At 52.7% G+C, this 13,071-nt stretch overlaps 7 protein-coding genes across 7 annotated transcripts; 3 read left to right on the top strand and 4 right to left on the bottom strand.

Annotated features, from left to right (window-relative positions):
- Positions 1-170: 170 nt before the first annotated feature.
- On the bottom strand, positions 171-971 carry MIND_00164000 (uncharacterized protein; the record flags this gene model as incomplete). Its single annotated transcript, XM_037358563.1, has 4 exons — positions 171-617; positions 669-728; positions 778-864; positions 921-971. The coding sequence occupies 4 exons, from the start codon at positions 969-971 to the stop codon at positions 171-173; spliced, it is 645 nt and encodes a 214-aa protein (XP_037226473.1).
- Positions 972-2,310: 1,339 nt separating this feature from the next.
- MIND_00163900 (uncharacterized protein) lies at positions 2,311-5,161 on the bottom strand (the record flags this gene model as incomplete). Its single annotated transcript, XM_037358562.1, has 6 exons — positions 2,311-3,730; positions 3,780-3,967; positions 4,015-4,115; positions 4,163-4,918; positions 4,971-5,046; positions 5,093-5,161. The coding sequence occupies 6 exons, from the start codon at positions 5,159-5,161 to the stop codon at positions 2,311-2,313; spliced, it is 2,610 nt and encodes an 869-aa protein (XP_037226472.1).
- A 732-nt stretch (positions 5,162-5,893) lies between these two features.
- MIND_00163800 (CorA-like protein) lies at positions 5,894-7,944 on the top strand (the record flags this gene model as incomplete). Its single annotated transcript, XM_037358561.1, has 8 exons — positions 5,894-6,431; positions 6,476-6,850; positions 6,895-7,319; positions 7,364-7,453; positions 7,501-7,529; positions 7,577-7,708; positions 7,759-7,876; positions 7,927-7,944. The coding sequence occupies 8 exons, from the start codon at positions 5,894-5,896 to the stop codon at positions 7,942-7,944; spliced, it is 1,725 nt and encodes a 574-aa protein (XP_037226471.1).
- Positions 7,945-8,203: 259 nt separating this feature from the next.
- Positions 8,204-9,469, top strand: MIND_00163700 (MBOAT-2 domain-containing protein; the record flags this gene model as incomplete). The annotated part of the gene is made up of 3 exons (XM_037358560.1): positions 8,204-8,925; positions 8,976-9,003; positions 9,050-9,469. 3 exons carry the CDS (start codon positions 8,204-8,206, stop codon positions 9,467-9,469), a joined length of 1,170 nt encoding a protein of 389 aa, XP_037226470.1.
- A 1,240-nt stretch (positions 9,470-10,709) lies between these two features.
- Positions 10,710-11,262, bottom strand: MIND_00163600 (uncharacterized protein; the record flags this gene model as incomplete). Its single annotated transcript, XM_037358559.1, has 3 exons — positions 10,710-10,874; positions 10,923-11,134; positions 11,181-11,262. 3 exons carry the CDS (start codon positions 11,260-11,262, stop codon positions 10,710-10,712), a joined length of 459 nt encoding a protein of 152 aa, XP_037226469.1.
- A 230-nt stretch (positions 11,263-11,492) lies between these two features.
- On the top strand, positions 11,493-12,068 carry MIND_00163500 (NAD(P)H-dependent FMN reductase; the record flags this gene model as incomplete). Its single annotated transcript, XM_037358558.1, has 1 exon — positions 11,493-12,068. One exon carries the CDS (start codon positions 11,493-11,495, stop codon positions 12,066-12,068), a length of 576 nt encoding a protein of 191 aa, XP_037226468.1.
- Positions 12,069-12,085: 17 nt separating this feature from the next.
- On the bottom strand, positions 12,086-12,584 carry MIND_00163400 (uncharacterized protein; the record flags this gene model as incomplete). The annotated part of the gene is made up of 3 exons (XM_037358557.1): positions 12,086-12,387; positions 12,438-12,462; positions 12,516-12,584. 3 exons carry the CDS (start codon positions 12,582-12,584, stop codon positions 12,086-12,088), a joined length of 396 nt encoding a protein of 131 aa, XP_037226467.1.
- Between the last annotated feature and the right edge of the window lie 487 nt (positions 12,585-13,071).

Genomic DNA, 13,071 nt, shown 5'->3' with positions numbered 1-13,071 from the left:
GATGATCCATCGTCCACTCGATATTGTTTGGGCAGGGCAAAGCCTTTCTCTCAGAAGTTAAACAGTTTAGAACGCAAGGCTCAGATGTGGAGAGGGTTAGTTAAAAGTGGTCAAGGATGGACTTCATCAAAATGGTTTATTCAGGTGGGTATCGTATTTGGTCACCATACTCATATCCGCGCAAGTCTGCGCTTGAACCTTTGCATCATCGTTAACCTTTTCGGGACAAGGAGGTCCATCTTGATCCCGATGAGCCGCCACTTCTCGTCCTCCGCCGCCTTCCGCTGAGCCTTCCAAAATGCCCGCGCTTCTGCTTCGTCAGCTCTCTCTTGGGCAAGTATCGCCTGATGGGTGAGAACAGCGATGCGCAAACTGGGTTGGAATCGGGTGGGCCTATAATCGAGCGGCATGGCAAGGTCAAGGTCCCAGTCGAGGGCCTTAGGTAATTCCGGGATATAAGGCTCGCAGGGTGATGGCTCCATGAGGGGAGGTATGGGAATCGAGACTGGGGGACGAGTCGCCAGAATGGGACGGCCATTGCCGTTGGCTTTTATGTCAAGCACCGGCTCGATGGCAGGACTCGTCGTATCAGCAATCGGTTCATTGACTGCGACATGCTGGAGGAGTAGTGAGACAGGGTACATTCGAGGACGATAACAACGACATACGTTATATGAGAACCAAGCGGGCATCATTTGAGACTGGTAGAATGATTTTACTAACGAAGTCTGAAAGCAACGTCAGCATGAGAATCCTCGAAAGGAAATGCGACCGTACCCAGGTAGTCTCCTCACTGTCGTAGGACACCTTCCAAGTTCCAGGAATGTCAAGCGACGTAATCGACGACGCTGATTTGGAACATGACTGAAAAGAGAGGGTAAGTGAGTTGGGGCTGAGCAATGAGAGGAAGAAGCAAATACCATTGAGGGAGGCGTCGGGGCTGTCGAGTGGATGCCAATCACAGATAACATGGTTTCGATTGGTAGTATTGGGTGTTTGGTTTGGGTTGAGATGGGGGGCGGAAGCCAAGAGGCAGAGTGAAGTTACAGTGGGGGTGGTCGCCGTTAAATATGCGCTGGGAAGGTCAGACATCGTCTGAGACATTCCGCCGGAGACATGTCCCGCCCCCACAGCCTGCCCAACCCCACATTCCGCTCGGAACAGACTCCGCGGAGACAACCGCAAGCTATCCAAAGGTAGATACCAGCAATTTGGTGACCCAGTCCTATTTAGCAAGACAGTTATTACAGTGCGGGGTAGAAACTATATAGGACATGAGATTCTGGGTCGTAAAATGGCGCATTGGTGACCATAAACACACCTGTTCGTTGTCTATACTGTAGGCGCCGAGACAGAAGACGCCGGAAGCAAGAGCGGTTTCAGCGATACTGCTCACTGCCACGTGCGATGACGTAGTAGAATTTCGTGGGGCTGACTCGGAAGCTGGGGAGAGAAAATCCTTCCGCGACACAGTTATCCGACACAACGAAATCAAGGAAAAAGGAGGTGGCGATCCCAGTTGAGCAAAGAACAGAATGAGATCCTCGATGTAATTGAGCCAAGAATGCCGACACGAAGTTGCTGAGTGCCCGAGAAAGAGGCCACATTGCTCCTGTACTGCGAGGTTTGAACGGGTGCTAAGCAGGTTGGTCGACTGCTGCGTGTAGCGTAAGATTTCTGAAGCAACTTGGAAGTGAAAATATACCCACCGAGCCCTTTCCTAGCACATCGTCACCAACAGTGAGAAAACGGGTCCGCTCCCACAGCTGAATCAGAATCGAGGGACAACAAACCCAGCCAAACCCGCCTGGTCGGAAAGACAGTCGCAAATGGCAAACAACCCATTCTAGCCAGACATGCATGTCGACTCATGTTGTGTCCCCGCCTCGTGCCGTTTTCACCAATTCCAGTGCCATTTATTCACCCGGGGAGCCCAAAGGAGAGATTATTAGCCACGGTCACGATGAGACGGTTGGTTGGTCGGTCGGTTGGACGATGTTGAGATTTGATTCGACAACAGCTGGCCGAAATCGAGGGGACGGACGTGCGTGGCAATTCCGGCATCTGCATGGCTGTGGCGTTGTCTCAAGAGAGATGTGTTTCTGGGCTTGGGGACGTCGGAGGGGAAGAACTTGAAAGTCGAAGGCAGAAGGCGCGATCACATGACCCGTCAACACAACCATTCTGTCTACGTGAGGATTAGTTGTTTCTGAATCAACAGATAGAGGTCATTAAATTAGATGATGTGGTCATGAACGTGTGTACAAAATGGATCGTGATAGGTATGTTATATGCGTGTCGTATCTTACTTCAGGAAGCCACAGTGGCCGCCTGGGTCACCAGCAAGCTCGCACTGGTTCCACTCGCCACCAAAGCCGCTCCGACATCCCCAAGCGTCTTGCTCAAAGCACTCACAATCTGTGTCCCCCTCCCGCTGACCAAGTTCGCCAACTCGCTCGCATGTGACTCGACCGCCATTCTCCGGGACCGCCCAACAAACACGATGAGCGGTCGGCCTGCAACAGCTGATTCGGCATCAACAAGCTCGCAAATTGCGTGGAGCGGTTTTGGCGCGTCCTTCTTGAGGAACGTTACGCGCGAGGAAGGAGCAGAGGCGGAGAGACGGTCCCAAAGCAGGTTATCGGCCGTCTCGCTGATCATGCGCGTTTCGGTGGTGTGATTGCCATAGACCGTGTCAGCAGCAGCCATTGTCTGGATCGCACCAGCATTGGCGGCGGGGGCTTCTGCCCCTGTTTGTGTTGTTCCCTCAGTCTTCCGAACCCATACGATGGTGGCCTTGATGTTTGGATTTCTCGAGAGCAGTTGAATGAGGAAACTGAGTGCGAGACGGTCATCAGGGCCCCCAATGAATGGCAAGAAAAGTCTCTGCTCAGCAACGCCAACAGACGTGTTAGGACTGAGCCCACGATCAACAAACAACGCAACGTCCGTTGGCGCCTGGACAAAGATTTTGCGAATCAGCTCTGAGTAAACCACCGAGCTAGTCTGATCTTGCGTCGTCGTTTTATGGAAAACACCGTCAAATGGATTACGAGCCCCAATCGCCTCCGTATCCTCAGTGGAAGTTGCACCACGAGCCCATGGGACAATGATCATCTGCGAGCCTGATTCCGTAGCGTGGTTAGCAATGGCCTCTGGGAATTCGGCATGCTCCACAACCGACAGTGCAGCGCCGACTGCGAGACGACTGAGGTGGCCAAATGTTCGGAAGACAGAGACGATGGGGTCGTTGTGAAGCAGCGAGTCCGCCTCCTGGCTTTTCATCACTCCAGAAGTCCGGTTGGAGAGCTCAATCAAGCGGAGAGCATCAACCGCGACGTGTACCGAGCGGGGCTCCGGAGAAAGACTAGGAATGTTGGCCTCCATCTCTTTCTCACTGCCGACAGACGACTCATAGGATGGAGGAGCACTGGGAGACTGCAGGAGTTGTGTAAAAGTCATTGCGGCCGAGAGTTGTTCGAATTTGTCCAGAACGATGGAGAATTTGGTCTTGATCTCGCCTTCATGATGGCCTGTAGAGCCCTCCGGGTCCTTCTTCGTGCTCTTACTCCTGCCTTCGTGAACACGGTGTTTGGGCGGATAGAACATGATTGTCAAGGGGGTAGTCATGACCGTGAGGATAATGGCATGCAAAACGAACATCGAGAAAGTCCGTGAGTCAAGAATACCGGCAGAAAGACCGATGTTAAGCACGATAAGCTCAACGAGACTAAAATCAATCAGATCTAAAACGGAAGAGTAAGGATTATTTGACGGACCCTTTGCAACTCATCAACGAGCCGATTGCCCCGGCCTCACGCCAGTTGAAGCCACACAGATAAGCGGTCGCACCACAAGCGATGAACTTGGAGGCGAAGGCGACCAGGCAGATGATGATGATGTAGCCCCAGGTAACCCCATTGTCAAGCAAACCAAGATTGGTTCTGAGACCGGAAAGTGCGAAATACTACAAGGCATCAGCGAAAGGTAATTGAACAATACAAGACTGCGTACGATGGGCAGGAAGAGAATAGAGACCAGATCTTCAAGCTTCTCGACCATCGCAATTGCATATCCGTTTTCGTGAGGGATGATAACTCCAGCCAAAAAGCCACCTGGAAAAGCCGTCAGCGGAGTCAAAAAGCGGACGAGCGGAGCAGACCAAAGATAGCATGAACGCCAATGATATCGGTGAAAAAGGCGGACCCAAACACCATTAAAAGGGTCACGGTCATCATGCTAGTGGTAGGAGAGCCTTGCTCGAGACTTCCAGTGCGCCGCGCCAGCCACATGTATGCCCAGCGAACAGGATATAAAAGGAAGATGACGTAGCCCGCGCTGGCAAGTAGCACATAAAGCGCGGTGAGACCGTTGCTGGCGTTGACGAGAGCAACAGTTAACGCCAGAAGAACCCATCCCACAACATCGTTTCCCACACCCGCAGCCAAAGTCACGGTGCCGACGGTCGTGTCGAGAAGTTGGAGCTCTGTAAGGATGCGACAAAGGACGGGGAAGGCAGTGATCCCGATGGCAACAGCAACGAAGAGAAGGAAATAGCCGAAATTGACGCTGGGGTCTGTGAACTCGCGATAGACACCAACTCCCAAGGCGGCACCGAGGCCAAGGGGGACAGCGAGACCGGCGATCGAGATGAACGAAGCTGCGCGAGCGTTTTTTCTGATGATCCGGACATCGATTTCAAGTCCGACCAAGAAGAGGAAAAGAACAAGACCAATTGTGGCGGTGAGGGTAAGCAATGGCATGCCTGCTGGGGGAAAGATGCGTCTGGAGAAATTCGGGATGCGGCCCATAACGGAAGGGCCGAGCAGCACCCCTCCAATTACTTCTGCAATAACTCGTGGTTGGCGAATACGGCGTAGAAAGAGGGAGAGGAATTGGGTCATAGAAATGATAATAACTAGGGGAAAATAGGTCTTTTGAATATTCAACGAGGACTGAATGCAGCGCACCAACTTGGATGACCCATAGTTGGATGGGGTCGCTGGCGTTGTAGTGTGTGGGGTTACTACCGGAGATGATTCCTCCCTGCAAAGATGACTGAACAAAGGTGGTGAGGAGGGGGAGCACATACCTGTTCTGCAGCTGCTCTCGCCGCAAGAGCGCGGGATACATCGGCAACCTGGTTAGAGAGAATGCCCATGATGGGAGAGTGCAAGGGGAGTGCCAAGGAATGTCAGACACCCTACATATAAAAAGGCTTAGTGGACCAAATAACACGAGTGAAATTGAGGCACGATCACTTGACCTCCTAGATCCCTAAGTGGACACTGTGGAGGCAAGTGGAGGCGTTGTCAGGCCTTCAGGAGTTGAATTCCAGCTGCGCAGGTAGTGCAACCATGCAGTGGAAATCCCCTGACCATATGAAACACGGATCAGAATAAGTTACTTTGAAGTGAAGACGTTTGCCGATCGCGACCAGGGCCGGGACGATGGTCAAGATGTTGGGTCGGAGTTCTAAGACATGGTTTTGAAGGGAGTCTCTCTACCTAATAGTAAGGAGGGTTGAAGAAACAGTGTACATATGCTCTTCATGCGGTTTTCTCTTCATGATACTTGAAGTTATTGGCTGCAGTTTGGTTGCCATCGAAAGTAGGTCGCATTCGTCATAGATCACGTGCAATGATTCCATCACTATCGGGTGATTCAATCATTCTATGGACGCAAGGGCCACACAACACAGTGAACACTGTTTCTTGAGGCTTACTTGGAGGGAGAAATTGCGTAAAAGCTCTCAACAAGCCCTCCACTGTAGCACTAACATAGTATTCCGGTGGCCATCAAGCAACACGCTTGATCAACGGGCTGTCTCATGGGTGTAACCATGACTTGTTTCTAAACACTCACAACACATACCACTCCTTCACTCCTTCCGATGCCTCGCGAAAACAGCTTCAGCGACTCAGATGGGCGTTCGTTGACCCCAGATTTGGAGGACGAAATCGACCCATTTGCCAGACCAGCTTCCCCACGATACTCGGCCCAACCCACCAACCTCCACACGACAAGAACACGAGAATCTGTCCGCTCACCACCACATTCGGCCAAACCAGTATACCCTCCCACATTCATCGCTCCCAAAGAGCGATTCCGCCGAGCAGTCCAGAAAGTCATTGCACTTCGCCAGGGGACTAATGTCCTCGATTCTGGTCGCGTTGCAGGCGCGGAGCCTGGCGTAGACGTTCTCAAACCCTCTGCCGATGCCGAATATGGCTCCCTCAGGGCCAACACAGTCATCGACATTATTGACTACTCTGCTGTTCGAAGCAATGTTCGGAGAATGGCAAATCACCAATTCGTCGAGTTTATGAACGACTTTCAAGCGAGTGAGCCGCAGGAGTGGGTTAAGGTGCGGTGGATCAACATTGGAGGCGTTAGCTGGGACGTCATTAAAGCTGTTTCGATACGCTACAGTGAGTGATTAGCTGGGTGGTGAAGAGATAGCAAACTTTCACAGACCTTCATCCCCTCGCTCTGGACGATATACTTCACGCTCACCCGCGAGCGCGGTCCAAAGTGGACTATTACAACCAACACCTATTTATGCGCATTCTCTGCCATGAGTTGGATGAGAGCGAGCGTCAGACCGACCATTTAAAGCGTTCTCGCTCAGCGGCTGCTAAACCAGTGACTCCTTTACGACCAGGAATTCGACATCGTCGAGAAAAGCGGGGAACAACCCCCGCGCTAGCAAAGGCGGCATTTCAAACAGCGACTGCCCCCGGTTTGCGTTCTCCAGACGACATAGAAAGTCCTGCTCTCCGCAAAATAAAAAAACAAGCAAGAATTAGCGTCAATGTTGCGCCCATGTTCGCATTCCTTCTTCGCGACGGTACGCCGTTTCATAGCCATCATCCTAAGACTGAGACTTTGCAGGGACTGTTATCACCATGCATTCAAATACCAATTTGGACATGACCGAGCCAATAGCCGCACGTCTCCGCCAGTTCGACAGTGTGTTGCGAACGTCGGCCGATGCTTCCCTCTTGATCCAAAGTCTCTTGGGTCTGGTAGCAGACATGGCGCTCGAAGTAGTCCATGCGTATGAAGGAAAAATCAGGCATTTTGAGCGACAGATTCTGTCCCATCCAACAATGGAGACTGTTCGCGATCTCCACATCCTTTCGGCAGACCTTATGTTACACCGTCGAACCCTCGACCCCATTACCACGGTCGTCAGTGGGCTGAGGCGGTATGATGTTGATCGAGTAGCTGCCTTGCTGGACGAGGCGGTTCAAGATACGATTGGCAAGGACGTACAGGTCGTTGGGTATATGAGTAAAAAGGCCCAAACTTATCTGGTATGTGTTGGTCTATTCTCTGAATTAGTGTTGATTATGAGTAGGCGGATGTGAACGACAATATGGACTATGTTCTGAGCCAGCTCGACATGATTGCCGGGATTGGAGAAAACCTCGTCACCTACACCTTCAATGTGGGAGGAATCGATTGCTGTCGTTCTGTTGCTCAACATTTTTGCAGCTTACTTCATACGAGATGAACGAAGTGATGTATTGCTTCCCTCTCCTCGTTCGCCCTCATTCTAAATCAGCGACAGGCGACGGCTGACCCTTGCCTCCATCATCTTCCTCCCTCTCACCCTCCTTGCTGGCTATGCTGGAATGAACTTCCAATATCCGGACGTAGCCACAAATATGTGGTTTACCTCCCACAAGCACAACGACGTTACGTATGTTGACGAACCGTGACCTGGCTTCTTTAGCTGACGAGCATCTCTAGCTTCTGGGCTATTGCAATCCCAGTTCTGGCCGTGACAATGGCCATATTCTTGGGTCCCGACATTCGACGGATGGTGTCCTATGTACGCAAAAAGGTCCTGACACAGAATGCTCTCAAGGTACGCATGTGTGTAGACCTAATGGGCTCCGTTATTAACAGGAACAACAGAGCATTATGCAGAACTAAGGATGTTCATGGTCGATCGTAGATGAGTCTTATGTAACCAGTTGTTATAATCATGTGATCGCTCCCGTTCTTCTCCACACCGTGATGGCGAGAAACCTTTCGCCGTGCTGGTGGGGACTTATAGGGGTTGGTGGCGGGCTCCCTGCTTGAATAAAGTTCGGAGCGCCGCTGAAATTACCGAAATCTACGACGCCATTAAACATGAGCGTTTCACAGTTTGTCAGGTCGCACGATTTGTTAGCGATCCCTTCTGGCCACCATGGCCCTGGACCCCCTCTTCACCTTCAGCGACGCGCAATGGGCTCTCTATCTAGTCCTCATGCAGCTTCCCCTCATTTTACAACCATCCCAATACCGCCCATTATTTTTCGTGCCAATCCTTGCATTGACAGTGTACACGGCCTTCTCGACAAAAGGCCGCTTTCTCGACGACTACTACAACTCCCTGCAATGGATGACCTACTTCTTCTTTGCCTCGGACTACATCCTCATGACGGATGTGCAAAGAGAGTTGCGGCAAGTGCCAGGGGACGCCGACACGAAAAACGGGATCGAAAACGCGTCACTGTGGCGGCGGTTTTGCTGGGCCAACTCTTTGTTTTTCAGCCCCCGTGGAGTTGGCTGGGCACACGAGCCAACCGACTCGCTGCCGCCCCACCCACCATTAAACATATCACGGACGCGTTTTGTCCTCCAGCGACTGCGCAGCGCGGTAGTCTTCTTCCTTATCCATGACCTGTGTAACCTCCACGTGCGCGCCAACCCGATGTTCTACCCTGAGGGCCCTGGCTGGCGCTCAGACGGCTGGCTCTGGCGCTATATCGTCACAGTTTCATGGGCCTTGTCGGCATCGACTGCCCTGTGCCTAATATTCTCGCTGTTGAGCGTACTCGCCGTTGTGACGCGTTTCTCAGAGCCCCAAGCGTGGCCTGCTCTCATGGGTAGGCCCGGGGACGCGTATACGATCCGACGGTTCTGGGGGTAAGCTTATTCCCCCCAGTTTCGTCCTGATTCACTGACGTACAACAAAGTCGGACATGGCACCAGTTAATGCGCCGAGTATGTCCTCTTTCCATCCACTCTTGCTCTGCTCATCTCTGTTTAGTTCGTCTCATCGCATGGCAGACGACTGGTCCAATTCCTCGGACTTCGTCGCGGCAAAAACCCCTCCGCTTACACCCAGCTCTTCGTGGCCTTCTTCATCTCTGGCGTCGTCCACTACGCTGCTGAGGTTATTGCTATGCGCAACTACGCCGGCATGGCGATGATATTCTTCATGCTGCAGCCGTGTGGAATCATGTTGGAAGACTTTGTCATCTGGTGTGGCCGCCGTGCTGGCTGGGAGAGTGACAAATGGAATTACGTCGGCTACTTCACGACGCTGACTTGGTTTGCGTTGGTGGGGCCGCTGTGGCAGGAAACTCTGGTACGGGAGGGACAGATGACCGAGGGCTTGCCTGTGAGTGTGATCATGGGTGTTTGGAAAGGCCAGTGGGTGCATGGACCATTTCCTACGTTACATTAGTGCTCCTTTTGTCCCAGCCTTAGCTAGTAGTTGCAACCAACCTCCTCTTTTCCAGCATAAATTCTGCTGAAAATTAACTAAATAATTATTTCCAAACATCTTTGCGTAACTTGCGTAACTCTATTCTTGCCTCCAACATATTCCTTTTCCCGGTATTGATATAGCAAGCTAGAGGCCCATGGATTTCAGACACTATGCCGCGCGGCGGTTTCAGCTTCTCAAGCCCCTACAAAGTCTCAGACACGACAGCATATTTATATCTCGATTTCTGACTTGGGAAACACAGACCGAGCGCCCCGTGTGCGTAGTAGGCGCGACAACTCTGAAGAGAGACCCTACAGTCGGCGCATCAAGTCCTGCATTCCCTACCTGGTTTGCCAAATAGCAACCTGGGTAACACGAGTCAGTGATGGCGGCGCCGACATGGACGGGAGGTAGGGCAACTCCTACCTGCTTTCATGCTCCTCTCGATGTCGGACGAGACGCAAGCAAGGGATTTGCTTGTTCGATAACTCCGTTGAGTTATGTTGGGTTTGAATGTCACATAGCGAGCCATGGTGTCTGTGTTGGCTGCACGACGCATCTTGCCCCAAATTTTCGCTTGGTAGACTTTGGTAAGTCCGAGTCTTCGACCAAAACCCGAGGCCTCTTCTCTCATTCAAGTTCTCCAGAGGTCTGATGATCAAACTTGGAAAAGACGGACCGAGCGCCCCGTGTGCATAGTAGGCGCGACAACTCTGAAGAGAGTCCCGACAGTCGGTGCATCAAATCCTGCATTCCCTACCTGGTTTGCCAAATAGCAACCTGGGTAACACGAGTCAGTGATGGCGGCGCCGACATGGACGGGAGGTAGGGCAACTCCTACCTGCTTTCATGCACCTCTCGATATCGGACGAGACGCAAGCAAGTGATTTGCTTGTTCGATAACTCCGTTGAGTTATGTTGGGTTTGAATGTCACATAGCGAGCCATGGTGTCTAACTCAAAGTGCATTCGGATTTGAAGGGAATTCGCAACTTTCCGTAGATTCCAATACAGACTGAGTCTTATATTCCTTCACACACCTTCTAGGTTCTAGTAAAAGAATGTGAGCATTTTGAAAGATCTAGCATTAATTACAGTACTGAGGCTCCTCGTAAGGCTCGCAAATAGTCCGTATGCCATAGAATAAGTTATATCAATGACGTGATTCCTCCACCGCGAGAGTCGAACTTGAAGCTTGAAGCTCCTTCTTTGCACTTCTAAAGCTTAACCTCGACAGTGCCGACAGCGAACTCGAAGCACTCTTCCGGGCACAAGCTTGGCATCGCGACGAGGGCGGCAACATGGGCCGGGACGGACTGCAGTCCAGCATTTTCCTTGCCAGCGGCGCAAGTGCGTGGGGGCAATAGCGAAAGCGAAAGCGGCTGACGGGTTGGATGACTCGTTTGTAGGGCGGCGGAAAGGGAACACACCAGCATATCGGTCCACAGAGCAGCATGAACGTTGGTTGGTGCGACAAACACGTCGAAAATGGGCGGCGGTGTCGTTTGACGCGTCTTTGCGGGAGGAGGGGTTGCCACTGCGAGTGTGACTCGGCGGACAACAGGAAAACGGCAGCGGGCCCAGAGCATGAAGACGCCGAGGATGATACCCAGCGCAAGCAGCACACCCATGATGTAGTAGCCTAATGCGAGGTCAATGCTATGTTTCCAACAAGTTATACTACACACGGGACCCAGCATCGGCAGGATTGTTCACGGAAGGAGGAAGTCGGCGCGCTTCACTTGAGGCCTCGAGCCATGTGGAGGCCATGGGGGGACGAGAAGAAGAGAGTGTACATAATGAACTGAGTTTGAGCCTGTCGACGGTGGCGCTTGCTCGGAGGAGAGGAGAAGCGCGTGACCGTGATGGCGGATCAAATCACTCTTGGCAATCACGCTGACCTTGGCGGCGGCCCAATGCTCCAAAGCGGCCCAACGCAGTCGTCCTTAACGACGCCCGACGAACGTTTATAAGAGCTTGTGGTCAACCAGAACCTCCCAATGACGCGCATCGCTCTCATCATCGGCTCTACCCGCACCCCCAGAATCGGGCCCAGCATTGCCAATGTTGTCCTCGAAATAGTAAAACCACTGCTGCCTTCTGGCTCTACCCTCGAAATCCTTGATCTTAAAGACCACCCGGTTCCAATGCACCTTTTCGATGCCCCACCAGCGGGAGTTACTCCTGGATCTTACCCAGATGCTGCGACTAATGCCTGGTCTGCGGTCATCAGCAGTTTCGACGCCTTCATTATCCTTACCCCACAGCACAACTGGGGCTACCCAGCAGTCCTGAAACTCGCTCTCGACGCCCTCTACCACGAATGGGCGAAGAAGCCCGCCGTCGTTATCTCCTACGGCTCGCATGGTGGGGGGAAAGCTAATGCCCAGCTCCGCCAGGTTCTTTCTGGTCTGCGGATGCGCGTCTGTGAACGATTTGTCGAGCTGCCTTTTGCACGGGGACATGATCAGGCGGGCGCGGAAATCGACTCTGCCACGAATGACCGTTGGCGCATAGAAAACAAGAAAGTGGAGCTTGTCCAGGCTTGGGATGCATTTATGGCTCTGTGTGCATAATGTTTGTTGTACTTTAATCAGCGTCTCCTCTCCAAAGTCAGCGGAATATCGTGAGCGGCAAGCGTCAACGCGATGTGTCCGTCCAGCACTCTCTTTCTCCACTCTGATGTGGTCTCTCCTTCACTCAGTAACGGTTTGACCCGCCAGTCGCGTAGGAGCATAGCGAGAAAGCACGTTGCCTCGATTGTGGCAAATCGACGACCAATGCACGCTCGCGTCCCCACGCTGAACGCGGTAAACGCCTCCGAGTCAGTCGGCAGACCGTACCACCTCGAAGGACGGAACTCTGCAGGGTCTTCGAAGTGGCGAGGGTTATATTCTGGCCAGCAATGCTCAGTTGTGAACATCATAGAAAAACAGAAGACAAACGCATTCCAATCATGTCGACATTGAGCTATTGACTTGTCAGTACTGGTCAACTGGGCCGGGAGCGGTAGACCTAGGCACAGACGTGAATCCACCTTGGCCGATCGGGTTAGGCACTTGCAAAATCGTGTCCTCGGCAGCTTCGCGCATCATGATATGGCCCGCTGCTAAACATGGTGTCAGTAACGGGTCGTGCCAAGGGAGGAAAGCTCACGGTACAGGCGAACAGCGCCGCCTCCGAGTCGCGCGCGTCCCTCGTCCTGTCCGCACCGCCGCACGCCGCACGCCGCACGCCGCACGCCGGGTCACAGACGTGACCAACCACCGCGTTCTTCTGCATCTACTCCACCACCTTTGCGCGTCCCGTCACAGATCTCGTGACTCACATCTCTTCCTCTTGTCCTTCATCAGGGTAACCGACAGCATGTCCGCTGAGAAACGGCGGGCGAGAAACGGCGCCGGGCATATCGCCGAGCCAAGCGGTGAGTCCAGCCCAGTGCCAGCAATCAGACTTGTACCAGGCCGCACTTAGCGATCAACAGCGACGCCGACCTTGCCCTCTCCCAAACGGCAACATAAGTTGACGACCCCACAACTTACGCCGGCGCCTATCCGGCTTCACCTTCCCCTCCGGCAA

Source organism: Mycena indigotica (assembly GCF_014461135.1).
Source record: "Mycena indigotica strain 171206Taipei chromosome Unknown Mind.scaff0001, whole genome shotgun sequence".
Lineage (NCBI taxonomy): Eukaryota > Fungi > Basidiomycota > Agaricomycetes > Agaricales > Mycenaceae > Mycena > Mycena indigotica.
The sequence above is the reverse complement of the archived record's forward strand: the minus strand, read 5'-3'. Positions and strand labels throughout refer to the sequence as shown.